Source organism: Alosa pseudoharengus, unplaced genomic scaffold (assembly GCF_046254945.1).
Source record: "Alosa pseudoharengus isolate Yale_2024_CS ecotype anadromous, Long Island Sound unplaced genomic scaffold, YU_APseudo_1.1 YU_APseudo_1.1_scf_8, whole genome shotgun sequence".
NCBI lineage: Eukaryota > Metazoa > Chordata > Actinopteri > Clupeiformes > Clupeidae > Alosa > Alosa pseudoharengus.
In genome coordinates, this window is record NW_027468870.1 from 26,819,377 (window position 1) to 26,847,326 (window position 27,950).

General features: G+C 42.8%; 2 protein-coding genes across 3 annotated transcripts in view; one reads left to right on the forward strand and one right to left on the reverse strand.

The window, feature by feature from the left end:
• The window catches only part of stk10 (serine/threonine kinase 10), a 50,576-nt gene extending 41,553 nt beyond the window's left edge, over window positions 1–9,023 (forward strand). The window contains exons 10-19 of the mRNA XM_076274062.1: window positions 1–40; window positions 2,142–2,265; window positions 3,631–3,810; window positions 4,466–4,558; window positions 4,690–4,819; window positions 5,083–5,207; window positions 6,755–6,943; window positions 7,328–7,453; window positions 7,770–7,883; window positions 8,796–9,023. The exon at window positions 1–40 is cut by the window's left edge and continues 91 nt beyond it. Coding sequence (XP_076130177.1) covers window positions 1–40; window positions 2,142–2,265; window positions 3,631–3,810; window positions 4,466–4,558; window positions 4,690–4,819; window positions 5,083–5,207; window positions 6,755–6,943; window positions 7,328–7,453; window positions 7,770–7,883; window positions 8,796–8,936 — 1,262 coding nt within the window. The 3' untranslated portion in view covers window positions 8,937–9,023. The remainder of the gene's footprint in view (window positions 41–2,141; window positions 2,266–3,630; window positions 3,811–4,465; window positions 4,559–4,689; window positions 4,820–5,082; window positions 5,208–6,754; window positions 6,944–7,327; window positions 7,454–7,769; window positions 7,884–8,795) is intronic.
• Window positions 9,024–13,839: 4,816 nt separating this feature from the next.
• sh3pxd2b (SH3 and PX domains 2B) overlaps window positions 13,840–27,950 on the reverse strand; it is a 34,254-nt gene continuing 20,143 nt past the window's right edge. The window contains exons 5-14 of one of the 2 annotated variants that reach the window (XM_076273756.1): window positions 27,558–27,649; window positions 23,881–23,906; window positions 23,447–23,482; window positions 20,625–20,759; window positions 20,225–20,326; window positions 17,417–17,534; window positions 16,752–16,942; window positions 16,547–16,593; window positions 16,282–16,407; window positions 13,840–15,987 (exon numbers count right to left, since the gene is read on the reverse strand). In XM_076273756.1, the coding sequence (XP_076129871.1) occupies window positions 14,521–15,987; window positions 16,282–16,407; window positions 16,547–16,593; window positions 16,752–16,942; window positions 17,417–17,534; window positions 20,225–20,326; window positions 20,625–20,759; window positions 23,447–23,482; window positions 23,881–23,906; window positions 27,558–27,649 (2,340 nt within the window). In that variant the 3' untranslated portion in view covers window positions 13,840–14,520. The remainder of the gene's footprint in view (window positions 15,988–16,281; window positions 16,408–16,546; window positions 16,594–16,751; window positions 16,943–17,416; window positions 17,535–20,224; window positions 20,327–20,624; window positions 20,760–23,446; window positions 23,483–23,880; window positions 23,907–27,557; window positions 27,650–27,950) is intronic. The other variant, XM_076273757.1, reaches the window with a different exon arrangement.

Consider the following 27,950-nt stretch of genomic DNA (forward strand, 5'->3'; position numbering starts at 1 on the left):
GCGACGACGAGAAGAAGGACGAAGAGATGCGCTTTCTCAGGCAAGTGGACTCGACTCCCCCCTCACATCACTCACCACACTGTCCAGGAGAAACAGTCACAGTCACAGACATAGAGCAGACACTTACGGCAGATCTCTTTGCCCTTTTGAGGTCTTTGAGCTAAAATACACAGGAGACCCATTTAGAAACAGGGAAACATTTTGTAAAGAGACTGCTATTTATTTCGAAACAAAGCAAAAACAAATCTGTTTTTTGATTGGCTTGGGATTTCAAAATAACAACACAGTTCTCTGTAGAATAATTTCGCTCATGGATGATCAACAACAAGAATGACCCAGTCCGTTTAACACTGTGATTAAAAAGTCATTGTTCATTGGAGAGGATTGGCCATGATATTAGTATATAGAGAGCACCATCTGGTGGTAATCATCGGTAGTTCATGCTGCAGTCGGTGGTGCAGAGAGAGGTGATTAATCCGTAGGACTTTATAAATTGAGGACAATAGGGAAGGGACAACAACGGTTGTACTTCCTTAGGAAGCTTAATTTGTTTAATGTGAATAAGGTTATGCTGTCTTTATTTTACAAATCTTTTATAGAACCTTTTCTTTTATTGCCTGGTTAGGAGGCATCAGTCTTGGGGACAAAAACAATCTCAGCCATATTGTAAAGGTGGCTGGGAAGTTGATTGGCTGTCCACAGTTGTCCTTGCTGACCATTTATAAGAAGCAGATCATCCAGAAGGCAAGGTCTATATTGGACTGTAAAAATCATCCCCTTCACTGTTCATTTGAAGCTCTTCCCTCAGGCCGGAGACTAAGAGTCCCATTTTATATGTCCAATAGGACAAAAAACTGCCTGCTAAATTTGTAAAATTTTGCTTTATTGCACATAAACTATTCTGATGACCATCTGTCAGAAACATAGATTGATAAGACAGTTTCTTTCTTTCTTTCTTAACCCTTGTTAACTCTTTTACCCCATCTTGTGTCTTCTTGTGCTATTTATGTGTACCTGACTGCGAGACAAGTTGCCCTTTCCCTTTGGGACAATAAAGCTAACTGAACTGATCTGAACTGAACAATAATGTAAAATATTAAAGGTACACTATGCAGGTTTAGGTATTTTTGGCGACTATAGAGCTCCCTCTAGAGTCGCTATATATATATATATATATATATATTTTACTCCTCTGTTGTAAATGTTGTTTGGGGTAGCCGTGGCCTACTGGTTAGCGCTTCGGACTTGTAACCGGAGGGTTGCCGTTTCGAACCCCGACCAGTAGGCACGGCTGAAGTGCCCTTGAGGTGCAAGGCACCTAACCTCTCACTGCTCCCCGAGCGCTGCTGTTGTTGCAGGCAGCTCACTGCGCCAGGATTAGTGTGTGCTTAGCCTCACTGTGTGTTCACTGTGTGCTGATTGTGTTTCACTAATTCACGGATTGGGATAAATGCAGAGACCAAAATTCCCTCACGGGATCAAAAGAGTATATATACTTATACTTAATAGCGTGACTTATGTCCTCTGTGCACAATGAAAATGCTTTTGTTGTGGAGGTGAAGGATTAACAGCAGGCAAAAACTCCAAAGAGCTATATCTACTGACAAGGTAATGTTTCACAATTCTTGCGAGATTTGTCGGGCTGCCCTTCTTGAAGTTGCATGGCTGGTTTTCTCGGTAGCAATTCGCTAGGTCTATGCTGTATAGCTAGTTCGTTTACCATCAAATTGGCTTCGTAAAGGTGAAAATCTTGCATAGTGTACCTTTAAGACACATGGCACAAGTTAAATAGCCCTCCAACTACTCCAAATGGCATAGGGAACTCCATGACAATTGAGAGCATTTTGCCAAGGACAAGATGATCATGTCTGGATTTTCAGGATTCCCTCTACCTGGTAGACTAAGTGGTGTGTGTGTGTGTGTGTGTGTGTGTGTGTGTCGGTGTCGGTGCCGGTGTCGGTGTGTGTGTGTCTGTGTCTGTGTCTGTGTCTGTGTCTGTGTGTGTCTGTGTCTGTGTCTGTGTCTGTGTGTGTGTCTGTGTCTGTGTCTGTGTCTGTGTCTGTGTCGGTGTGTGTGTGTCTGTGTCTGTGTCTGTGTGTGTGTGTGTGTGTGTGTGTGCGTGTGCGTGTTGTGCATCGCAGGCGTCAGGAGCTGCGTGACCTGCGTCTCCTGCAGAAGGAGGAGCACCGTGCCCAGGCACAGCTCAACGGCAAGCTGGAGGTGCAGAGGGAGCAGATGCAGAGACGCTTCGACCAGGAGATGCACGTGAGTCCCTTATATAAGCACACATCCACTCACTCATCTCTCTCTCTTCTCCTCCTCTTTCATTCTCACTCTATCCCTCTCTCACTCTTTCAGTACACTCTGGGTATCCTGAGCCTTTCCCCCTGTCAGTGGCATGCAGCTTTCTCTCTTTCTCACTCTCTGTCACCCTCTTTCTCTCTCTCTCTCACTCCCTTTTGCTTACTGTCTCTTCTGTTAGCTTTCACTCTTCATTTTAATCTCCTTAATGTTGCACATGTAGTCTCCAACAACACTTTAGAACTTTCATTGACACTAATAAAAACAGTTCTAGAGTTCTGTTTCACTGTCAGCTTTTATGTCACAGTCAGTCCATCACATTAGCACCAGGACTGCCAGTAAACTCACTTCTGCCAAACTCCCTCTGACACTTTAAGGTGTACAGTGGCATTTCCCAGACGAAGAGGTTTTTATATCGTGTCTGTCAGGATGTTGACGTGTACAGTGTGAGCAAACACAGAGAAGCTTTTCATAGACAGTGTTTTCTGTACGGAGCTGTAGTCCTTGTGGCCAGGAGAAGGCGGCTCTCTAGAAGGGAACAGGCTATACATGCTGACGGGTTACAAGCTGACAAGTGATTATCACTGATGACAGGGAGCATCTACAGTACATGGATATCTACAGTACATACTGTAAAGTGCACACGTGTATCAGTGCCAGTGGACAGAAGGTGCAAAACTGAAGAAAGTAGTCCTCATTCCCTGACACCTCAAGTTGTAAAGCTCACAGAAACAGTCACTCTCACACACAGACACACACACACAGAAAGGATTCAAATATTCTCAGAGATTACACAGCTTTGACATTCAAGGGTGCATAAAGCATCACCTACGCTACACAGCAAGACTGCCTATCACAGCTGATATGGAGCAGAATTTTGCCAGCTGTTTAAACTTTCTTTTTGTTAGCCCTGCCAGTCTTAGTCCACTGACAGTCAGTTTGTGGACAGGACATGTCCCAGGCTGCCAAATATCAATGTCACAAACTTACATTGTAGCCTAGGTCACTGATCTTTGCAAGGTGGGGTTGTATTTACAGTTTTATTTAGTCACTTTTTTTTTTTTTTTTCAAAAAAGGCTATGTCCATATACAGATCATAGACGCAACCTATTTCAAGGACTAGTACCTCCTTTCTATCTGTATCTACGAGCACAACATCAGGGGCGTTAGGGATGTTACAAAACACATCATCAGAGCTGTTAAACCAGCCTGGTATTACACGTGAGTGTTTGTACATAGGCATATTTTTTGGAAATATGTCTTGAACAGAACTGGCAATGAGACAAACATAGAAACACTCAAACTCACACATTTGTCTTGTCCCCACAGGCAAAGAAGAAGTACTATGACACAGAGCTGGAGAACCTGGAGAAGCACCAGAAGCAGACCATTGAGAAGATGGAGGCTGACCACGCCATCCGTCTCCGCGATGAGACCAAGCGTATGCGCTCTGAGCAGGAGCGGGCCCTCCACAAGTTCCAGGACCAGATGAAGCAGAGGAAGAAGGAGGTGAGAGGAGGAGGAGGAGGAAGAAGAAGCTACTTTCTGAGAGCTTTCTTGCAGTTCTTGTGTAGTTAGCACATATCCTCTGAGTTATTGAGAACCATTCAGACAGTGGATTTAATTTGTGCTGCATAAGTATCTTATGACCAAAACTTGCTAAGACTAAAATAAACTAAACTTGATTTCTAGGCAGAATTATGTACCAGTAATGTCATACAATCCTTTGAGTTAGAGTAGTAGCGGCGGAAAGTAAGATGTGGATCAGGAGATTATCTAGGTTACACAAATAGGATCTGTAGAATGGGTCCAGTGGATCCAAGCCAGATCAGCGTCAGGTTTGCTTTGGAGTTACTAACACTGTTAAAGTAATGAGATATGTTGTTGAGAAAGGAACTTTTCCTTCATATTGTAAGCTAGTCTTTAGCCCTGGAGATATATAAACATGCTTGCTTAACAGATGAGTGGGCAAAACTATCTTAGAGAAATGCCATGTGATTCAAACATGTGATTCAAATGTGTTTCCAATTTAACATCTTTATTAATTTTGCAAATACTTGGAATGATTGGAGCAGGAGAAACAGGTCACAACTGTCCTGAAAGTCTGTATTTATGAGTATACTGAGGTGTTTTTCTTGTAATCTGCATGCCTTTTGTCTGACAGGTGAAAACTGAAGTTGAGAAATTGCCCAGGAACCAACGGAAAGAGAGCCTGAAACAGCGGATGAGCGTGTACCATCAGAACAAGGAAACGGAGGTACGGTGCCACAACTGCCATATAACCTTCAGAGCTTATATCTGTGCAGTGTCCTACCTCTACTACTGTTGGTCCTTCTACTTCCAAACTGTGTACCATCATGCCTTGCTTTGTTAATGACTCTGCTGTAGGAGGAGAAGTTCCTAGCTGCCCAGAAGACCGAGCTGGACACGACGCTGAAGAGGATCATCGCTGAGAACAAGAAGGAGATCGCAGACACAGAGCGCGAGTGCCTGCAGAAGAAACAGCACCTGGTGCGAGGTGAGGACGACACTGACCTCTACTCACTCTCATGCCGCAGTCTCAGTTCTCCCTTCTTTTCTGTCTTTGGGGCAGTAGCATAACGGTTAATTCACAACAATTTTATTTTGGAGTAAAAGCATTTTTTTTTTTATTTCAGTATAAATAATGATTAACGGTTTCCAACCTGTAATGGGTTTTTAATGAGTCACTGAAGTCCATAAGAGGGGAAGTGAATTGGCCTTACATTGAGATAAATAATGACTCCCCCCTCCCTCACCCAGAGCGTGAGGCTACGATCTGGGACCTGGAGGAGAAGAACCTGCATGAGAAGCACCAGCTGTTGAAGCAGCAGCTCAAAGACCAGTACTTCCTACAGAGACACCAGCTCCTCAAGAAGCATGAGAAGGTAGAGACCTCTCTAGAGAAATTATCTTTACTGTCATATAGTATAGCCTATTGATCGATAAATCAATGTGCCGATATTATCGGCCGATATTAGCTATTTGCCTATTTTAGCTATTAGCTATAGAAACATAGGAATAGGCCTATAAGCAGAAATTGGGGGGTGTCCTCATTTTGGCCAATTGATCCTCACTTTTAGACACAACTTGTCCTCCTTTTCAGAGTCTGGTTGGTGGTCACCCTACGTTTGCTCCATTACATGTGGCTTCCACTTCCCCTTTTTAACACATCATGACCATCAACTGCTCTTTTCAATATGTTTCTGCACAGAAGTACTCGCATTAAACAGAAAAAACAGGCATCCCTTCTATTCTCTAGCTGGGTCACGGTTGCAGCACGTTCAAGCGCGACGGAGCTGTTCCGCAGACGTGATGCAGACAGCATGTTCACGTTGCTAGTCATATGAGAGTATGGACATTATTGTACTTTTAGCAATTTTCCTTTCCAATCACGCAAAGTATCACATTGTTTAATGCGGTAAAGAAAACGTCATAAATCATAAAGTACATACCTTGAAAGTTATCGTGGCATTGGTGTTTCATATCACAGATAACAACAAAGACACTATTATTAGTAATAACTATTTTATCATTTATAATTTCATAATTCATAAGTCTTTCATTAGGATACCAGATAGTTAAGCCTATTTAAACACAATGTCCCACCTTTATCAGAACTTTTCAATATGCTAAATATTACAGTACGTTTTTACATTGTGTTGAATGAATATAGGATGATTTATCATTTATTTGTTTTTGAAATCCTCAAATATCGAAATCGGTACAAGTCTTTAAAATTGGTCGGCCTCTAGTTGGAGTTAAATAAATAAATAAATCTAAAAGAAACCCACACATGGCCTGTTCCATGTCAGGTTTGGGTTCTGAGAGCACAGATCATTAGGGGAGTACTAAAATGTGGTGCGTTTTCACATCAGGAAAAGTATGGAATTATGAATTACTCTTAACAGACCTGGAGAAGTATGGAAAGAATCCCAACAAAAATACAGATTTGTTTAACAAAAAGGTCTGAAAGAAAAAAAAGGAAAAAAAAATACTTTAGGGGGAAAATCTGGAAAAGGTCTGGGATTTTTATTTGGGGGAAAAGCATCCTTTCAGGGGAACCCCAGAATTCCCTGTTACCAGGAATAATATCTTGTATAAAACCTGCTGTAGTCGGAATAGACTTTATGATGACTATCAGAATGTATACTTACAGTAAACATATGACTAGACCAACAGCTAAACACAGGGCTGAAAGTTCTCAGACACTGTGGGTCAGGTTGTTTGAAGATTTGAATAGATAAGAAAATAGATAATACTGTATATCAGATTATGTTTATTATCTCTAACAAAAATGTCTGATACCGTTTCTTGCTTGTTAGTATAGCTAACCAACCTGATACTTATCTATGAAGTTGGTTCTGACATAGTTCTGTGTGTGTGTGTGTGTGTGTGTGTGTGTGTGTGTGTGTGTGTGTGTGTGTGTGTACAGGAGCAGGAGCAGATGCAGTGTTATAACCAGCGGATGATGGAGCTGCTGAGGGGCCGGCAGCAGCAGGAGAAGGCCCGCCTGCCCAAGATCCAGCGCAGCGAGGGCAAGACCCGCATGGCCATGTTCAAGAAGAGCCTGCGCATCAACTCCTCTGGCAGCTCTTCAGAGGACCGCGACAAGATCAAACAGGTAACACACACACACACACACATACATAGCATAAACAGATAAACTGCATACACCCAAACACTCACATACATAGCATTAATAGATAAATTGCATACACCTATACACTCACACACAAACAAACACACGGACAAGCCCCTCAGACACATAGACATTACCATCTTAAAAATAGTAGCTATGTGTGACATTTTACATATAAACTTATTTCAACTCATACAACACATACAACATACACACTGAATGTTCTGAACGTTTCCAGTCATTCTCCCTACATTCTTGTCTTTTTTCTTTCTGTCCATCTTTCCACACTTTCTTTTTCATGATCTCTATCCCTTTCTTTCTCTCCGTCTCCAGCATTAATGTGTGTACTCGTGTGTCTCTGTGCAGTTTGCGCGTCAGGAGGAGAAGCGCCAGAAGGCCGAGCGGCTCCACCAGCAGCACAAGCATGAGAACCAGACGAGGGAGATGCTGGGCCAGTGTGAGAGCAACGTCAGGGAGCTGCAGCAGCTACAGGTCAGCACACACACGCGCACACACACACACACACACACAAGACACATACATGAGACACATACATACACACGAGACACATACATGAGACACATACATACACACGGGACACATACTTGAGACACACACATACACGAGTCACACACACACGCGAGACACGCACACGAACACACACATGCACACACGAGACACACACACACACGCCTACACAAGACACACACACACACACACAGGGGTTAGCTATCATTTTACTTAATTTTTGTGTTGATCTGTATGCTATGTTATGTTATGTCTGATTGTTTACGTGTCTGTCTTGTAGAATGAGAAGTGCCACCTGCTGATTGAGAATGAGTCTCAGAGGCTGAAGTCCCTGGATGAGCAGCACAACAATCAACTCAAGGAATGGAGAGAGCTTCTCAAACCCAGGAAGAAGGTATAGCATGCGGGATTTGGAGCCAGCTGGGCTTCATACCGCATATTCTACACATTTACTTCTTTTCCATGTTGTCCATGTTCCATGTTGTACAGACATGATTAGCCTCTTTTTTGTGGTATGGGGTGATTACAAAAGCTATGAGCTATAAGACTCAAGCAGTTGATGGGAGTTGGGTTTTCTTTTGTTAATAGTCCAAGAGTATACAGCCAACAAGTATACAGTATAATGTAAATTCTAAGAGACAACATTTGTACCTGCTAGGGTGTAGTTTAGCTGGCCACATACATCAAAACATGTGAAATGGTGCAGACGTTGTTGCATTCTCTGATTTAGATGTCAACTGAAAATTCTACCAGAGTTCTACATTCTGTTTTGTTGCTGTAGTCATGATGTGTGTCTGTTTACTTTCATTTCACTGTGAGGTGTAATGTTAGAGAATGTACAAGTTGTAATAGAAATTTGGTGACATTCTTTTCAACAACTTGTCGCTGGCGCAGAACTACGACTGCCTACTGCACCACACCATCTGTCAACAAAAAATATTTTTGATTGAGCGACATTTGTCGCCTGAATCATAAATTAGCTTTTAACCTTATGCTACCCATACATCAGAAGACTTTGACAAGATTTGGGAAAGATTCTTGAAAGATTGGAGTCTTTTAACTAATGGCCCCCATTCAAGCTTTACTCAAAAGACTACAATCTTTCAAGAATCTTTCCCAAATCTTGTCAGTCTTCTGGTGTAAGGATGGCTTTAGTGGAATTGTGCAGTGGATTGCTCAATCAATGACTCATTTGGCTAGCTGATGTTTTTGCCAGTAAAGCTGGGAGATGATGAAATGATGCTGACCCCAGTAAAAGCATGGAGCCTTGTGACTCAGACTTCCCTTGTGTGTTTCTTTCTCTCAGACCCTGGAGGAGGAGCTCAACCAGAAGAAGCGTGAGCAGGAGATCTTCTTCAAGATGAGCGAAGACGTGGAGTACACCAACCCCAGCTCGCCCAACAAACTCACCAAGTTCCTCCCGTACTCCGAGTCCTCCACCACGTAAGAGACACACACGCCTCCGTGTGTGTGTGTGTGTGTGTGTGTGTGTGGAGACTCCAGACCCCAGCGGATACACCCCAAGCTCAGCTAAGGTGTTTCCTCTCGCCTGTCGATCAAACGCTGCTCTTCCTTCCCCAATCTTTCTTCCCATATTCATAGAAGCTCTTTTCTTTAGTCCTCTCCGGACCAGCACAACCACAGACGAGGTTGCATTGGTAGTCCAGTTGGGTTATGAGGTTGTTGGTTTTTTTGTCTACTGGTGTCTACTGAATGCCTTTTCCTCTTTTAAAGCAGTATTTATATTGGTAAACCTCCTGAAGGTTTTTTGTTTTTTTGTTTTAATTTATTGTTTCCCTTCTCCTCACATCTTAGATTAAGTGCACGCTGAAGTTGATATAGAGCTCAGATACCATCTCTCTCTCTCTCTCTCTCTCTCTGGAGCTGAAGGTAGCTAAGGCCAGTAGGCTGGTGCTGTGTGGTCCGGTGTAAACTCACTATCTGAGTAATGGAACCCCACACACTATCCTGACAATCCTCAGAACTGGCCGCCTGTTCCTCCAGTGGTACACAAGAGGTCACAAGCATAGTGGCCCTTAGCCTTGTTTTCAGCACCCCACCTCCAACACCAATGGTCCCAGGGCAAACAGGATTACTAGAAAGCCTCCACAGTTTTTCTCAGCCCCGTCACGACAAAGATGGGGGCTCGTCTAGTCTTGCGCCTCCAATAGTTGTTTACAGAAAAAAATGGAGGGCCTCCAGCTCCTTGTACCTCTAAATTGCTGCTTACACCGTAGTACAGAGAAGTAGAGGGGTCGTTTTGAACCAGCTCTCTTGTTGAGTGAGTGCACTGCAGAGTGGGGCGCCGGTGAGTGTGTTCAGGGAGGTTGATTGAGACAGCATATCCTTCATCCCTCTCTCTGACCTAGCAGTCATGACTTTACAGTTCTATCCCTGCAACTTCCTTAACAACATTACATGTGTGGGTTTAACATTTTTCATGTTTTTTTTTTTTCATTAACATGGCAAGCAAAGTCAGAGAGATAAAAAGATACAAATTATAGAGATTAGAGTTGATCTAAGTTCATTACACACAAAGAGTAAACATTCCTGTGACTGCATCAACAGTGTCTTAATTATGAAGTGCCTTAGTCTTAGCAATATATTGCTCAAAATGCAGCTATGCCTGCATTTATAGTGCAAGTGTATTTTCTCCTGCCAAATATTTTAATATATAAAAATTTAAAAACATTTTTTTTTTTAAATTTTGCAGAGCTGGAGTTTGAAAGTCCTTTCACTTCCTCACTTTAAAAAATATTATTTTTTTATCCAGTTTCAGCACTGTAAGTATTTTATATTATTTTAGACCCAGAAACTGATTTGATTTAGTTTTGCGGATTTGTTTTACACATTTATTTGTGGCAAGGATCATTCAGCCAAGTAGATACTGGAATTATTTTCTGTCTGAAGTCTGCCATTTTTTTTTGGTTGAAATAGGCAGTCCAGCTTACAAGTCAAATTGTGATTTTATTTTATTGAGATGTTTATTTCATTTTGATTATAGAGCTTATTTAATCATCTTCCCATGTTAATGTAGGGTGTGAGCAAAGATGACATACTAATAGTTGTCCTTTTTCCTCACTAAAATGTGAATAAATGTGTGCCTGGGTGTGGGCAATACTGTACTGAACTAGAACACACTGGATAGGGGCAGGACACCATAGGTGCTGCCCTTGCCTGTGAAAACCAAAGCAAAATACTGTCATCATCTTGAAGGAGTTTTCTTTTTTAAATATATAATATACCATTCATTTGTTTGTAATATTAATCATAATTGTATTTACTATGGATTTAATATTGATCATTTGTTGATGCTACAGTATATGCACTCTCTACTAACCAAAGTGCAATAAGTTGTCTCCTTACTTTCTTAAGTTTTCATTCTGAGCTTTATTCTAAAGTGTATACAAATTCAATTGAGTGGCGACACCCTAGCAGTTTATTTTTATTTATCCAAATAAGCAAATGAGCTCCAGGACTGGATCAGTAACCAGTCTTTTTGGGCCTCTAATACTTGCAATAATTTAACCTTTTGACATCTTGGAAGTTGTTCTGTTGTCATATGCCATAAAGGCACATTTGCATACTTTTGTCTCCAATACGTTATGTGGATGTATTTGTTGAGGGTGAGAGAATATAATATGTGTCATTGTATGTATATTTCTAATGAATAAAACCACTGTCATGGAAGTTTAATAAATGCAAATTTTCTATAACTTGTTACTTGCCAACTTGCAGGACTCACCCACTCACTGTCTCAAGTCACATGATTAAAAACAAACAAGCAGAATGCCTTTGGACAAATTGAAATGTTTATTTATGCTTTATAGTAGCAATAAAAAGGGAAAATAATTGAAATGTTGTAACAGTGGCAGTACAGGTAAAGCTGTAAAAGTTACAGTACTCAGATTGGATTGTACAGGGATGGATGTAAACACAAGGAACACCCAATGCATTACTTTGGAACAGTTTGAAAAATATATCAATTCATCTGTTTTTATAACTCGCTGACATACAAATACACACAACTTACTCTTACCTTTTCCACAATCCCCTCTGACCATCACAGGAATCCATATGTAACACATCCATCACTGAAACATTCATTTTCGTTTGCATAAATGCAATACCCATAACCCTGAATTAGACTTAGCTGTATATTCTTGTGAACATAGATGAGGTGTTTTTCTGTTTACAAGAAACAAAAAGCATGAAATGCCTCCAGAAGTTTGCTTGAACATCCTTAAAGCAACACAATGTATATATTTTACCTTAAAATAATGGCTTCAAACTCATTTTGAGGCCAAACTGTGTGTCTGTCAATGCTGATGTGTGTCCAGAACACCCGGTACTGAACTATGTAGCTTTGTTTTTCCAACCAGGAACATGACCCTTTTTTTTGTCAGTTTGTGATATATTGGGCACCCCCTTAGCGCTGAATGGTACAGTACCTTATACAGTAATTTCCTGTGTATTAGCCACATTGTGTATAGACCGCAGGACAATGTTTTATGCAAGTTAAAAACTAAAACCATATTAATGCCATATTAACTGCCCCCATGTACTAACCTCATAGCTGAGGAAATTTTGCAAAATCAATGTATAAACCGCGGCTAATAGTTGGAAAATTACGGTACATTGTCATGTGACAAAAAGGGGAATTTCTACATTGTGTTACTTTAACACCACCTCTGGAGAAGCAGTGAGTGCAGTCAAAATGTAGTATGGAATAAAATCAAAGCAACCAGGAGCGCAGGTGATTACCCATCAAGCATAAGACAGACATCAAGTTGTATGCAAAAGGTTGTGCACCCCTGTGTAAAGTATTTTGTATTTTGTTGATTTTTGAGGTGAAAAAGGAGTCGAGACTTTTCACAGTGCCTGTAACTGTTAATTCTTAACTTTTCTTAAGGCCATAACCTACTTTACTTTAGAGATCGACAAATACATATGTTATTTCCAGAAGGGTATCCAAACCTTTTCAAACAACTGTAACCATGCCATAAAGATGTGCTGGCAGGTGGCGTACTCCGCAATAAGATGTCATAAAAGTCAGTGTCCCATGTTGTGACATTTACTGGTAACTCTCATGACAGCTTTCAAAACATTTGATACCATGACCGCTTATTGGTGAGTAATATCTTGGTGTATAACATATTTTCACATCTCTTGGACCTATTGAGATGGGTGCAGAAGCAAGTTCCACATCTGAATGTGAAATCTGAATGTTGGTGGGATACTTAGTACAAGATAGAGACACTAAATGTGTCATCCCTTCCATTTAGGAGACCATTAATTGTAATATGACAATGTCATATCACTGAATATTGATTATCATGATGGAAACCATATCCTGCCATTGGCTGTCATGTCATGCAACATGTTTATGGCATGGTTATATCAGTCTAATGATAGAGGGTTACCAAAACATCTATAGCAAAGATGGGAAAGCTCCCAGCTTTGTCAGGTACTCTCAAAGAACCAACCATTCCTTAATTCTCTCATTTATCTCCTCAGGTACAAAAACAAGAAAACTTACAAAAACACAACATAGCTAAATAAAATATGTCAGTTGACAACATTTTTTAAAAAATGCTTTAACTACAGTTAAAATTAACAAAATATAACTGTGATACCAAATATTTACTTGAAACCAGTCAAGCTCACACAGTCATGTTTGTAAAACATCTTAAAAACCTTATGGTAAGGTTGACAAGCAATGCTAGGCAACACCAAAAAACAATTTTTCGATGTTTCACTCTATTATTTTACAATAAATGCTTTAACTGTAGCATTTTCTAGTTCACCGAAAATGTTCAAGACAACTAAAAACACTTGTAGGGTTATTGTTTCTTTTCTTCGACTGTAAACGTTTCATGGTCATGTACTGTACCTCACTGGAACACCATCATTACTGATTCAATTGTCTACACGGTTCTTCATTCTCACTGTACGCCACTGTGCAGAATATGAAAAGTGCACATCAATCATTGCAATAACCCAATGCATTAAAAAAAAAAGAAACCAAACTGGTATTCACATAATGTTGATTAGAAACCCCCCAACTAGTGATGGGCAAATGAAGCTTTGGTGAACCACTGAACCACAGCAGTGTGAACCTAGCGACACTAGCTGAAAAGCAAAAAGATGGCCGCCACACATACATTTTTCAACATAAAAGTCCTTAGCAAACCAATATTTTTGGTTACATATACTGGTTTGGGTAAGGACTTTTATGTTGAAAAATCTACATGTGGCAGCCATATTGGATTTTTTCATTAGTGTTGCTAGCTTCACACTGCTGTGGTTTAGTGGTTCACCAAAGCTTCATTTGCCCATCACTACCCCCAACCCCTAAACCACCAAACAAGCTTCCCACCCTAAACAAACAAACAAATAAACAACAAACAAAACGTCACATCGCTACTATACTTTAAAGCACTTGACACTGAGTTGATTCAGCTGTCCATAGCACCTGAAAAGTCTTGGTAAGTGTCTTCCGTTTGACCTTTTTCTCTTTAGTGTGTTAACAAAAGGGCATGATGGTTTATCTATATATTTTTGCTGCAGCTGATAGCATTGTAAGGCTTTGCTCTTCTAATTTCCTAAACTACTGCATTGTTTTGACCTCCGTAAACATATTCTAGAGAAACTAAATCATTTGCATATATAAAAGCAACATTTTGCATATTTCGCTGAGGCACAATGTCAAGGGAAGTAGGCCAGATATATTGCTAGTCTATTAGAGTTTTGTGATACACATCAAAAATATTATAGGCTTGATTAACATATGGCACAAATGGTGATGAGTACAAATACACAAATGTTTTTCCTCCTGTTCGGACGTCTCACTCTGCCCGCTAAAAAAACGATAAATTCAAACTAAATTTGAAAGATGGAATGTTTAAAACAGGCTCCGATTTAAAAAGGTACCTATAAATAAAACAGCTAATTAAATATATTGAGTATTAATACTTTTTTTTGTTTTTGTTTGTTTGCTTGTTTAGAAACGGCTGATATCAATCCAGCACCTAATGTTTCTTGGTTAAATAGTTGGAGGGTATCCAGCTCTCCGTCACGGTCACGATGTTTTTACAGAACCACCAGCCGCTGTTGTCACGCTCCATCACCTCGAAGACGGTCCCCTCGCGGAAGCTGGGCGTCTGGTCATCGCCGTCGAAGTCGGCCACGGCCAGGAAGAGCTCCTCCTTGGACGGGTCTTTGATGAGCGGCGGGAGCTTGTCCCGTGGCGGGCCTGGCTTCTCGCTCTTCACCTGCGGTTTGGGCGGAATGGGCATTCTGGCCTTTGGCTCCTCTTTCTCCTTGTCTTTGATAGGAGGCGCCTTGGGTTTGGGAGGAGGTGGCCGGCTCTGGGGAGGTGGGGCGGAGGGTTTCCTGTCCTCTTTCGCAGGGGGTTTGATCTCGGTTGGGCTGGCGGGTTCATCGGTCTTCTTGGGCGGAGGGGGCCGGCGGGGTGCGGCCATGGGCCTCTGCGGAGGCTCTTTGGCGGCCGGCCTCGGGGGAACCGGGGCGTCGTGGCCGTTCTGCTGCTTCGGAGGACACCTAGGCTCGTCAGCGGATCTGCTGTTGTTCAAGACCACGCTGACGGGTGATGAAGGCTCATTATGTGCAGCCGCTTCTGAATTTGCAGCGCCGGGAGGTTCGGCAGGTTTGGACGGTCGCAGCTTGCTCCGCAAGTTAGTGATGTCCAGCTTGTTCTCTGCCGCCACCTCGGGCTTGGCCGCCGGGACCGGTTTGGGTCGGATCATGGGCTTGGGCTTGAGGAAGGGTGCTGGAGGGACGGCTTCCGCCTTCTCCTCGGCCGGCTCCGGCTTGGGCTTGGGCGGCTGCTTGGGCACGGGCTTCAGGTTGAATTTCTTGACCTCCTTGGCGGACACCTTGTGGCCACACTCCAGGCCCATCTCATTGCGGAGGTGCAGTGCCTTGCTCTTCTCCTCGCCCCGCTTGGGCTCGGGCGGCTTGTCCGGCTTCAAGGGAGCCGACTTGGGTGCCACCAGGGGCATGATAACCCCGGGGGCGGGCGGCTTCGGTGGCAGGGGCTTGGACAGGTCAGGGATGCGGGGCTTCTCCACCACCACTTCGCTGTCCATACTCTTGTTGATGGACTCCCTGCGGGGGGGCAGCGCTGGTTTCTCCTCCACGGGAGGCGAGGCTGGCGCCGGGGGAAGTGGACCCGAGAACGCTGGACTCTTACCAGCGCCCGACTTCCAATCCCGCAGTTTAGGCCGAGCGGCGAAGTCGACGGTAACCGATGGCTCATCCGGCAAGGGCTTGGACCAGTTGTCGTCTGGGGCACCGTTGTTGGCAGCACCATCCTCCAGCTTCATCTGTGCCATCTCATTGGGCAGAGGCGCCAGGAAGTTGGGCCGGGAGGCATTGCTGGTCTTCTTGTACTTGTCTATAAAGGTCATGGGGGCCCAGCCTTCTTTCTCATCAATCTGGATGTACCACCAACCACTGGAGTTCTTCTCAATCACCTGAGGGAAGAATAATCACAAGATGAACTCCTTATCAAAACATAATAGGACATGTATTAAAAATAATCCACTTTGATTACAAGAACAGAACTGGCCAGGGCAAACAAGTCCAAACAATACCAAAAATAATCTGCAGACATATTTAAAAGGAATCTGCTTTAATTACTTCCAGGCAATTATTCCTTTTTCCTATATAATATAAAATTCATTTCAAATGTAATTAAAAATGTATACCTCAGTATATCCAAATGAAGTCTGAACCTTTAAAAACAAGCTTAAGTCTTTTTTCCTCACCTCCACTTTGATGCCTGCCTGGAAGCTGATGCCGTCTGGGATTGTGGTCTGGAAGTCTGCAATGGTGTAATACTCCTCTTCCACCTGCGGAGGCACTGGTGGCTTGGGTAGGTTCTGCCCCCGAGGCTGCAGTGACAGGGACGGAGAATATACACCATAAGCAAGTAATACTTAAACTGTACCATTACCCAATGCCAGTACACATTTCAGGTTTAAATATCTGATATTCTGATAGAAAAAGCTTGTATTTGAAGAAGTTGCTTACGATGGTGAGATCACGACGTGGTGGTGGTCTCTGTCTCTGGCCTGCTTCTGGAACAAATTAACATTTGGGAAATATTACCACTGCAGATCGTCAAAAGTTTTATGCACTTGATCATAAAAACTCAAGATTTTAGACAGCTGTTAGTGAATTTTAGAGAGTTTCTCAGAACTCCAGTGTGGTTCCGTGCATGAGGTTCCATGCTTACTGTGCTTGTTCTTCTCTGGGAACGGAGAGAAGCCTTGTTGGTTCTCCTTGTTCTGATCCTTCTGCTGCTTGGAGACGCCCTCCAGGTCGTTGGTGCTGACATGTGCTGCCACCCCGGCGGCTATCTTCTGGCTCAGAATGTCGGCCTTCTTCAGGTAGGAGGCGGGGGCCCAGCCCTCCTTCCCCTGGTACCTACAAACAGACAAACAGACACACACACACACACACAAACAAAAGTTGAGGTCTGAGTTGCTGCCACTGGAGCCACTAACACACAACACAGTGCAAACATAACTGCCTCAGGTCAACAATTTGAGGGCAATAAAGTGGCATTTAGATATAGATATCATCATTGTATCCTAATGTTAGAGAAACTGAGGACTATCACCAACCAGCTCATATGCTCTGAATTGCTTGTATTTGTTGCCAACCTGGGCATGAATATAAGTGAGTGGCTGTCCTTGATAGCTATGATTCCACTAAAATAGCCATTCACTTCAAGCATAGCATTATTTGGATGGACACAGACAGGACAAGCAAATGCCATGTCACTGCCCTCAAATATGAACCCTTTCTGCTGTACATCACCATACAGATCTTAAGGTACTTTGAAATCGCGTTTGAAAGGCGTCATGTCTTTTGAACATCCTGCTCTCATTTTTGTACCTGATCTTCCACCATCCCTCCAGATTCTTTTGGATGACCTCCACAATCATGCCCCTCTCCAGGTCAATCTCGTCTTGATCTCGGGCCGCGTACGGGTAGATCACAGAATACTTCTCCTCTGAGGAAGTCGAAGCATAAACAAAGCCTGATATCAGTTTTATCTAAATCCTACTAGTGCCTTTGGAATGTGCCACATGCTTTGCAATATGTAGTGCTATGTCTGAGTATTCATAATGTGGAGTATAACTTCTTACCTATTGTAGAAGCTCCGATAATCAAAAAACCCCAAAAACAATTCTACATGATATCTACAAAGATGTGACAAATCATCATGCGTGACAAATTATGAAAAACAATACTTGTTGCCTGATGAACTCATTCCAAAAAAGGAAATTAGACTGTCAGAGGATAGATAACAAAACGCTTCAGGTTTGGATGTTCTCTTAATAACGCATTCTGAAAAACAATATTGGTCGCCTTTGTCTTTGACAGAAACGTGTGTATTCACATAAGACGCAACAGCACAAACGTTGAATTACTCACACAACACTGCAAATATTTGAGACCGAAAGCAGCTTGCAAATGTGAATATAGAACAAAATAACCAATATGAAGATGCAATATCCAGCATATCCTGAAAACTACTGCCGCTTTCCAGCTTTCTGCTTTATCGGTCACCTCAAGAGAACTTGAGTTACTGTTACTTTATCTCATCCACATCAATGCCAGGGGCCTTGCAAGCATCCTTTTCAACATCAAAGCTTCTTCCGGCCTAATCTTGATCTCGATCTCAGTACCATCCTGGCCAAAAAAACCCTTTAAAACGGATAACAGGAGGTGATGATGAGCAGTTCTTGAATAGTGATGGGAACGCTATCCTGGACAGATGTCTGTCTGCACAGAGGACTTGGCAGGGCAGGTGTTGGTGACACAGAACAGCTGCTGCAGAAGCCGTCTGGTGTCTACAGATGCCTGGAGTCAGTTGTTCCAGATCACAGAGAACAGGTCTAATTGTGCAAGGTAGATACTGTTTGTGTTTTATACGGGCTTAAAACACAGAAGAATTATGTGCCTGATGTTATCAGACATTTCTGTCTTTCATTTTAGTCACTGTAGTTTTTTTCAAAACTTAAACAACCCTACATTGCATGGGCACATTGCATGAGAACTACATGTCCGTACGTGCATACACACTGTGCTGTGGTGATGAAATGTTTAGATGTGTTTTTTGTAATTAAAAAAGCAATGCTATGCGAACAGTGATATTAATATTGAAGACATGTTTATAAAATATTGCACAATATTGCTGTGCATTGAACGCATGCTTGGGGGTTAGAGGCTGATTACAACCACTGGACCTAAGAATGTAACCACACTGTGACCTGTGATAGTCCAGCATGCAAAAAAGCCATGGGATCCAGGAGAACATTATTTGTACATATGTGTTACATGTCTGTACAGTTCCTGCTGATTGGCTGTACTGTGATCATCACAGTCCCCTATAACCCTCCTGAACCATTCTGAATCAGCTCTTCTTCAGTTTGACTAAAGCTGTCTGTCTAAAGATACTGGCATGATAAAAGTGCAATATGTAGTTTTTGTAACCGTAAACAGTACTTCATAATAGTACTGAATATTGTTTGTTAGCTTGTTAGCTCTTTTGCAGAGTTTAGCTCTAAATGAAAACAATGCAAACAAAGACTCCTTACAATGCACATGACTATTGATAAACATCTCACTGCTCCATCATAAAACCGTGTCCTATACAAGTGCCCAGACAAGACAGTTACACACAGAGAAAGTAGACACTCATGCAGACACTTCACAATACTACAACTACAAGACAACACTGAACAGCTGACCAAGGTAACATTAACATTGTCAGGATGCATAAAGACAGAGATAATCTATGACTGATAAATTAGACAAGATCCAGTTGTGTGATCTTGCATGAGCTGATTCTACACAGTGTGTAATGATTTAAGATGAAAATAAAAACAAATACCACATGGAACGAGTTATGTGTATTCTGATGGGGTAACATATGAACCATACTTATTGACAACATGCCATGTTTATAAGGGAAAACCCAACCAACTGACCAACAGTCTCTTACAGTAAATCAATTCATTTCAGGACTTCTCATGCTCACATATCGCTGGCATGCAACAAACATGGCAATGCCTGATTCTCTGCATGCTCAATCACTGGAACGCTGAGCATGCACACAACAGAAACACACACACACACACACACACACACACACACACACACACACACACACAAAGTTCAGACAGAAACACATGCACACACACATACATTCATACAGTACATACACATGCACACATACATGCATACACGCACATACGCAGATGCAAACACACATGCATACATACACACACAAACACACAAGGAAGAAAAAGAAGGTGTGCTCTCGACCTTGCCCCCAGCCTGTGCTGAGCAGATCCCCTAACGTTCGTCGGCGGCCCACGTGCCTGGGCAGTGACCAGTACCTCCGGCGCACTGACAGCAGAGGACAGTGGCCGCAGCCAGGTCAGCAACACAGCACAGCAAATCAATCTCTCCAGCACTCACAAGTATGTCACAGGAACAAAAACTTCAACATATAACAGCTAGATATATTGTTGTGTTGTTTTTCATATGACATATATGTAAATATTTATAATAAAAGGATGTAGTGCATTTGCATTTTTGTCATTGTTTGCTTGAAGAATTTGTTTTCTTTTGTTTTTCTCAATGATAAAACCAGGTAGCAGCTAAGGTCAAAGGTGAAAAGTGAGAGGTTACCTTCCTCTCCAGGCATAGAGAAATCATCAGGGTCATCCTGTGCCTCCAGACAGGTGGCCGGGACCCAACCTTGGGCATCCTCTGAGCTCACGAACCACCATCCTACACACACACACACACACACACACACACACACACACACAATTAAAATGAATAGTCAGATATAACTGATGAATTGATATGTTTAGCAAATGTCTTTCTCTCTTACCATATCTTCTTCTGTCTACCTCCCTTCTAGTCTAGAATGTACCCATGAACTGTGCAGACTACAATCATTTATTTCAATAGAACCAACCCATACTTCTTCTCATCTAAAATGTTGTTGTTCATTGTTAGACTCATTTTTCTTTATGTATGTGTGTGTGTGTGGGGGGGGGGTGTGTGTGTGTGTGTTCATTACCAGACTCATTCTTCTCAATGACCTCCACCACCTGGCCCACATGCAGGCTGATCTCCGAGCTCTCCTGCTTCTCGTAGTCGGTGACGGCCACATACTGGTCCAGAACTAGCCCATCTGCTCCACTAGAGTCTCCTCCTGCGGGGGGGGACAGGGATCACACAGGTACATCACAGCCCTCTGACTAGCCTGAGGAGTCCACCCCCCTACTCCTCCTCCTCCTCCTCCTCCTCTTCCTCCTCCTCTCCCCATACCCAAAACAACCAGTGAGAGTGAGAGACAGGGCGAGAGCTGCGGTGATTAGAGCCCTGGCGAAATGCGTGAGTGAAAAAGAGAGAGACAGCCAGAGACAGAGAGAAAGAGAGATAAATAGAGAGAGAGAGAGAGAGAGAGAGAGAGAGACAGGGTAAGAGGTAGACACCAAGAGAGAAAAAGAGACAGTAATACAGGGAGAGAGAGACAGACAGAGTGGAAGAAACATACACTGATAAAAGAATGAAAAAAGGAAGAGAGAGAGAGAGAGAGGCTTGACTGCTCAGCAGTTTAGAGGGAAGAGAGAAGAGATGGCAGAGTCATCCGCACTGCTGCTACAGAGACAGGGACACAAATAACGACTAGGCAACATGAAAACAACACCTACATGTAGGGAACATGAAATTAACTATTATAACAATGACGGATCAGTGGTTACAGACGCCCCTGTCCAGAAGCCCAGGCCACACAACCTCCTCATCCTGTTGTGCAGACTGTTGTCTAGGGGAACATGGAGGTCATGGGGTGGATGGAGTGGCAGATAGCCAGTACCACATGGATGATTCAATGATTTTACACTGACTCTGGTGAACAACAGCAACAACAACAACAGCAACAACAACACAACCCGTGGGCTGTTCCAATGAGGTGCACGGTGATTGTATCAGAGCAAAAATCCCTTGGTCTACAAAGCCAGGGGTCTTTACTGAATCATGAAAATATGAACAGCATGGGCCTGGGAGGTGTGGTTGTTTTGTGTTATGCTATGCCACTCAATGGCAAGAGCCTGGTTACACACACATACATAGACACAGACACACAGACAGACACAGACACAGACACAGACACAGACACAGACAGACACACACACACACACACACGAAAAGTAAAAAAAACAAAAACTAAATACTTTCATTATTAAATACAATTTATATGTATTACTTACTTCTACTACTACTACTACTACTACTACTATTTATTTATTTATTATTACTACTAATAATAATTTCTTGCATAGTTACTACTGTAAGTTAACTTATCTATTATTACTAATAATTACCTGCATAGTTACTACAACTACTTATTACAACAGTAATAAGTACTAAAAAGTTATTTCACACAAGGTTTTCTTAGCAAACCCCATTCCTGTCCCTGATGTACTCTGTGTTTGCCATTCTCTTTCAGAGCTACAACAAAAAAGCTCAGAGTTCTTATGACTCAGCTGGAGTTTTTCTAGCAAACAGTTCCAGCATGGTATGTGCCAAACCATTTCTGCCAAAGCGGTCCCAGTAAAATACGCCACACACACACACACACACACACACACAGACACACACACAGACACACACACAGACAATGCTTCATGGTCAAAGAGGTTAACGGCCATTCCCTTGGGGATTTCTCAGGTTAAATGAGCGATGAGCTGTAAAGCTGGACACAAGCAGCAAGCTAACTTTGCCGAGACTGGTGACATCAGTGAACATGTTGCTTTTTCTGTGGTCTTTCAAGATAGTTGGAGGGATGTCTGATTACCAAACCTCCACTACTGTACAGTAAATATATCAAAGACAAAAAACTTACAAAGAGCGAATCATGAGCAATCACCAGATAATTTGGTGAACTCTGTGATAGCTCAGGAACTAGGAGAATCACTGTCTGCATGACAATCTGCTGCTGGAATCAAGGCATGCACTTCACACTGGGTCTCACGGAGCCAGACGTCTATTACAGTATATCTCTGGGGACAACCAAATAGCAATTGATTGTGTATATAGTCTACATACAGATGGGATGGGAGCAATTTGAATGGGGTGATCCAACACCTCATACCAGATGATTCAAATAGAAAACAGCAATGATGACTTGTGCATTTGCCAAGTTATGGCCGGGTCTTAGGAGGAGAGTCGCCCTCGGCTGTGTGAGCTCTCAGAGTCTCAGAATTCAACAATAGTTTGTCCATCATGGTGTGTACTATCTGTTACGTCTGTCTCCGCAAGACCATACAGCAACCAGCACCACCACCGCCACCACCACCACCCTCATCGCCGTCGCCATGACCACCACCAAGAACCCCAAGTCCCCTTCCAGCCAAGGGGCCCTAAGTTAAATAAAGGGCAAAGTGATCTTGGAAAAAAATTATTTGCTAATGAAATACAATGAGCAAATTCCTAAGCACAAAGAGGGGTGTGTGTGTGTGTGTGTGTGTGTGTGTGTGTGTGTGTGTGTGTGTGTGTGTGTGTGTGTGTGTGTGAAATGCTGGGGTGTGTGTCTCCACATGCCTGATGGTGGCTTTAGTTCATGCGTGAGACAACTTTGCACGTTGCTTGATGCGGGACTTTGCCTGTGTTTTAAATTAGGGCCCCAGGTCTCTCAACCTCGTACTAGCAGGCCTACAGTGTTTTGGAAATTCTTCCCCTCCATCTACCTGGAAATCACACATACATACATACACACACACACACACACACATACATACAGTACACACGCACACACAGACGCACAGGCACACTAACACACTCACACACACACACACACACACACACACACACAGCCAAACAGGAGTCCACTACTACCTCTCTTTATGAAAGAAGCTGCTCTCTCCACAATGCCTGATGAAGGGAAAAAATGACGAGAGCAAGTATGAGGAAGGCATTTTTACAGAGGCAGAGGAGAGGTGGGCAAGGCTACATGAACAAGTCAAAAGATGCAAGTCAATGCAAAATGGAAATATCTCAGATGCTACAAATATGCTATTCTGACTTTTAAAGGTCTTGTAGATGGTGGAGGCACCATCGTCATAAAGACATAGTGTAAATTAGAGGAATTACAGCTAGGTGGCACTCCAGCCATAGAGCATGTGGCAATTTTAAAATGATTTACATAGCACTGTATATGAGTACCATATGAAGGGCTACTGCATATTAATATTTTCCAGTTGTACAGTGTCATTTGAGCCATTATATATCTGAAACCACTAGCATGCACATAAAAATGAAACTTTTCTTACCTGACTTCTTTTTTCCAACAGGCTCTCTGTAAAATACAAGTAGTGTAGTGTGTGTGTGTGTGTGTGTGTGTGTGTGTGTGTGTGTGTGTGTGTGTGTGTAGGAGGAGGTAGAGCGAGAGAGAGAGAGAGAGAGAGGAAAGGAGAAAGGGAGAGAAAGACACAATGTTAGAAAAAAAAGACCTCTTGTGATATTTTGATAGAGCACATAAAACAGCAGGAGTGTACCCTGCAATACCAGAGGTGTCTGTGTGCCTGGTAGTGTGCAATGACTTTGTGCTTTTCCCCCCTTTGGGTCTACAGTTAGAGGAGGCTGTACATCACACAACAGTTCAGACTGTCCTCCCAGACATGCCTGATACCCAATCCATTCAATTCATAAATGTTTGAATGTCCACAGTTGGACGTGGAATATATCATACTAACTGCATACATATGTTCATATTGACTATAGTGTCAGCTGAATCTGGGTAATACGTCAACCCTATTATCATGATAATATTTTTTTTTGTTCTCAGTGAGAATTCGATTATTGTGATAATATGTGAGGATATGAAGAGATCTGATTGAATTGAACATAAATGCATCCGGATGGAAATGGCTGAAAGAATCACATTCTGGAGCAAGAGGCACACACTCACACTCACACACACACACACACACACACACACAGACACACACACTCACTCACATACACACACTCACAGACACACTCTCACTCTCAAAATAGCCACACACACTTAGTCACACACTGTAGCAACACAAACTCTCTCTCTCTCTCTCCGTCACACACACACTCACACACACACACGGTCCAGGCCGAGTCTGTTTAATCCATTAGCTCAGTGATACTCCATCAGTTTCATGGGCTTGCTCTGATCCAAGGCCCAGCTGCCCAGGCCTCTGTGGCCTGGCCAGACCCAACCCAACCAGGCCGAGTCTGAGAGAGCGAGTGAGTGAAATACCTGCACACAAGTCCGTCTCTCCCCAGAATCTCTCTCTCTCTCTCTCTGTCTCTCTCTCTCATCCACCACTCCCAGTCAGTTTGTCCCACTTTCCCTCTCTGCCATACTGTATCTCCAAGGTCTCTTCTCTCTCCCTCATGCGCTCTCTGTCACTTCCTCCAGGCCACTATCAAGTCCACTTCTCCATATTCATATTTCTATTTATTCTGCAAATGAACAGTCAAACTTTGGTAATGCTGGTTGATCTGATCAAAAGAAAGGTTACAGCAGACTTGCATTTTACATTTGTGCAACCTGTTTACATCCATTCCATAGGATGATGTCATGCACACATGCAGACAGTAAAAGCCACTGTCAGGAATATCTTTACATTTTAAATGTTAAAAATAAAGACATGTAAAATATAAATCTTGGTATGAAGTAGTATTGGTAGAACTGGGCTCTGATATTAGAGGATCAGCTCAGGTATCTGAAATGCTGCCTTGTCTTTAGATTAGACAGACATACGAGAGCCAGGTCTAGAACAGTGAATTGGGTCATGGATGCAAAGCTGAAGTGGAAACTCCAGTAATTATTGGTCTGCCAAAGCCAGAGTCGAGCACAGAACTTAGGTCCCATTTGAATAAGAGGATTCAGATGCCATACTTCAGAGAAAATAGGTCTATTTCAGTGTGCCCAGAGAGGGCCATCCATGACTCAGTGTCTAACCCACGCCACTGATAATGACAGTACAGGCCTGTCGCAGAGAAGCCTTCATCACTGTTGCTTGCATCAGATGGGTTTTTGTGGAGTGACTAATAAAGTTTATTGTTGTTATTACCGCTGCTGCCTGCATGCCGGAGGAATTGTTTAGCCAGAATCTATGGTCTCCTATTTTAGAAGTTAACTGTTCTGAGTCTGCACAATCATTCTGGTCACAACCATCCTGGACAATAGGATCATCATTCCAATGGACTTTTTGACTTTTCTGACTTTTCCGTCTGACCTAAAGACCTGCAGGTTTAACCTCACTGGTTGATTTTTCCTGGGTGTCAGATTAATGGCCTCTAGGATGGTTCAAGTCACGTAATTCTAGTCCACTAACTGTGCTGCTTCTAACTGGATCTTTCATCTCAGATGAAATGACCGAGAGTTGTGGGAGGAAAAAACTAGAGCCTGAGAGCTTGGGTCTGAGGAAAACATTAGCCTCCTGTCTGCTAATTCAATCATCCTAACTCACAGAGCATCTCGCTCTGGGCCTTGCACCGATATGTACGGAGAACACACACACACTAGCACACCAGACAGACAGCTAACACACTCAACATAGCACAATGCTAAATATGTAGGCCTTAATTATACGGAAGGCAAAAGGAATGTTTCAGTAAGGACAAACCAAGGTTCTCTGTTCATTTCTCCTCCTTCAGGAGTATGTGTGTCCATAGCAACAAGCCTTAACTGATAAGCCTGTGAGACTGGGAAGGCTTCCAGCACTGACAACCTCGACATTATTATCACTCTGCTGGCAAGAATCTGTCTCATAGCAGCGCTCACATTTGCATTCTTTTTCTGTTCAGCAGATGCTTTTATCCTAAATGACTTACGGCGAAGGATCTACATATTTATTATCAGTTTGTGTACACACACAGAACTGTGACCTTGGTAGTGGCAGTGCTTTGCTCTGCCATTTAAGCTACATCAAGCACAAACACAACATTTATTTTCTTTGCTTTTGCTTCATTTAAGTTTTATAGGTACACATACACATCTCTGTTTTATATCACAGCATCCCTCAAGTCTCCATTCAGTGTTGTTTATCCCACATATTTAAGTGTGTGGGATAGTGACCCCCCCCCCCCCCCCAAACACACACACACCCCACACACACACACATTCCTTTCCCCTGGTCTCCTCTTCTCACAGGGCCTCTTGGCACCTGGCGCTGTACTGAGCCGAGCTGGGCGGTTTTGCCCAGCTGAAGGCGGGCAGACATTCCCGGGAGGGCACCAAACTGCACCCAGGTGAGGAGGAAAGCACCATGGCGCGTTTACGACCCGGCCTTGGCACGCTCTCTAATTTGCACATTGTCTGGTGACACTCTAATGTGGTTTACGAGCATTTGTTTTTCTCATTTAAACATGCCAAGTGTCTTTCACGGTCTTTAAATGTGCTAAAAATGTGCTTAAAAAGGCCACAGACGTGTATCAGGAGTGTATCAGGAGATCAGTGTATATTTCTGAGGACTGTTTGTGGAATTTCCATCTGATAAAATGGCAGAAGTTGTATGGCACTGCAAGCTTATGGATAAGACTGTTGGTGCCTTTGTGCTGCCACAGAAGACAGATGAGAGCCAGGCCCTTCTAGAATGAGTCAGTGGCCAGTGTACACCCACGCATGGGACACTTGGGAGCCACAAAATAAGAAAACTCTGTGTGTGTGTGTGTGTGTGTGTGTGTGCGTGTGTCTGTGTGTGTGTGCGCATGCGTGCGTGTGTATTCCTTTGTATTCACAATTGGCTGCTGTTCACGATTATTGCCATGGATACTAGTCAGCGCATGAACTTCATGCACCACACTTTGGTTATTTATTCAAATATTCAAGGAATAATGAACACTGAGCAAACATTTAACACTGAACAACACACTGGGCTAATTAACACCAGTTTCTGTGTTTCATACAGGCTACACCACACAGACCAGGCACTAGAGTGTCCATGTCTACTGGACTAAGACTTACTCAGAGGGGGGGTTGAGGTCCTCGGGTCGAGTCTCAAAGAACACACGCACTTCCTCGCACTGGGAGATGTAGACCGGTAGCTGGATGAGTGCCTGGACACAAACAGAACCAACCACACGTTTAAGCATCATGTGATCATAAAACTAGCATGGTAATGGTCATTACATTGTGTACGATTACAAGCCTACAACTGTTACAAGTTGAATTGGTCTCACTTGTGGCAGCCAAAACATGAACTCTTCTAAACAAGCCTTGACTTTGAATTGAATATTTTAGCTTTAACAAGCAAATACTGCCCTGGATAGAAACTCACATTTTCCACTGGCTGTGTATGTGTGTGTGTGTGTGTTTTGTGTGTGTTTGTTTGTTTGTGTGGTGTGTGTGTGTGTGTGT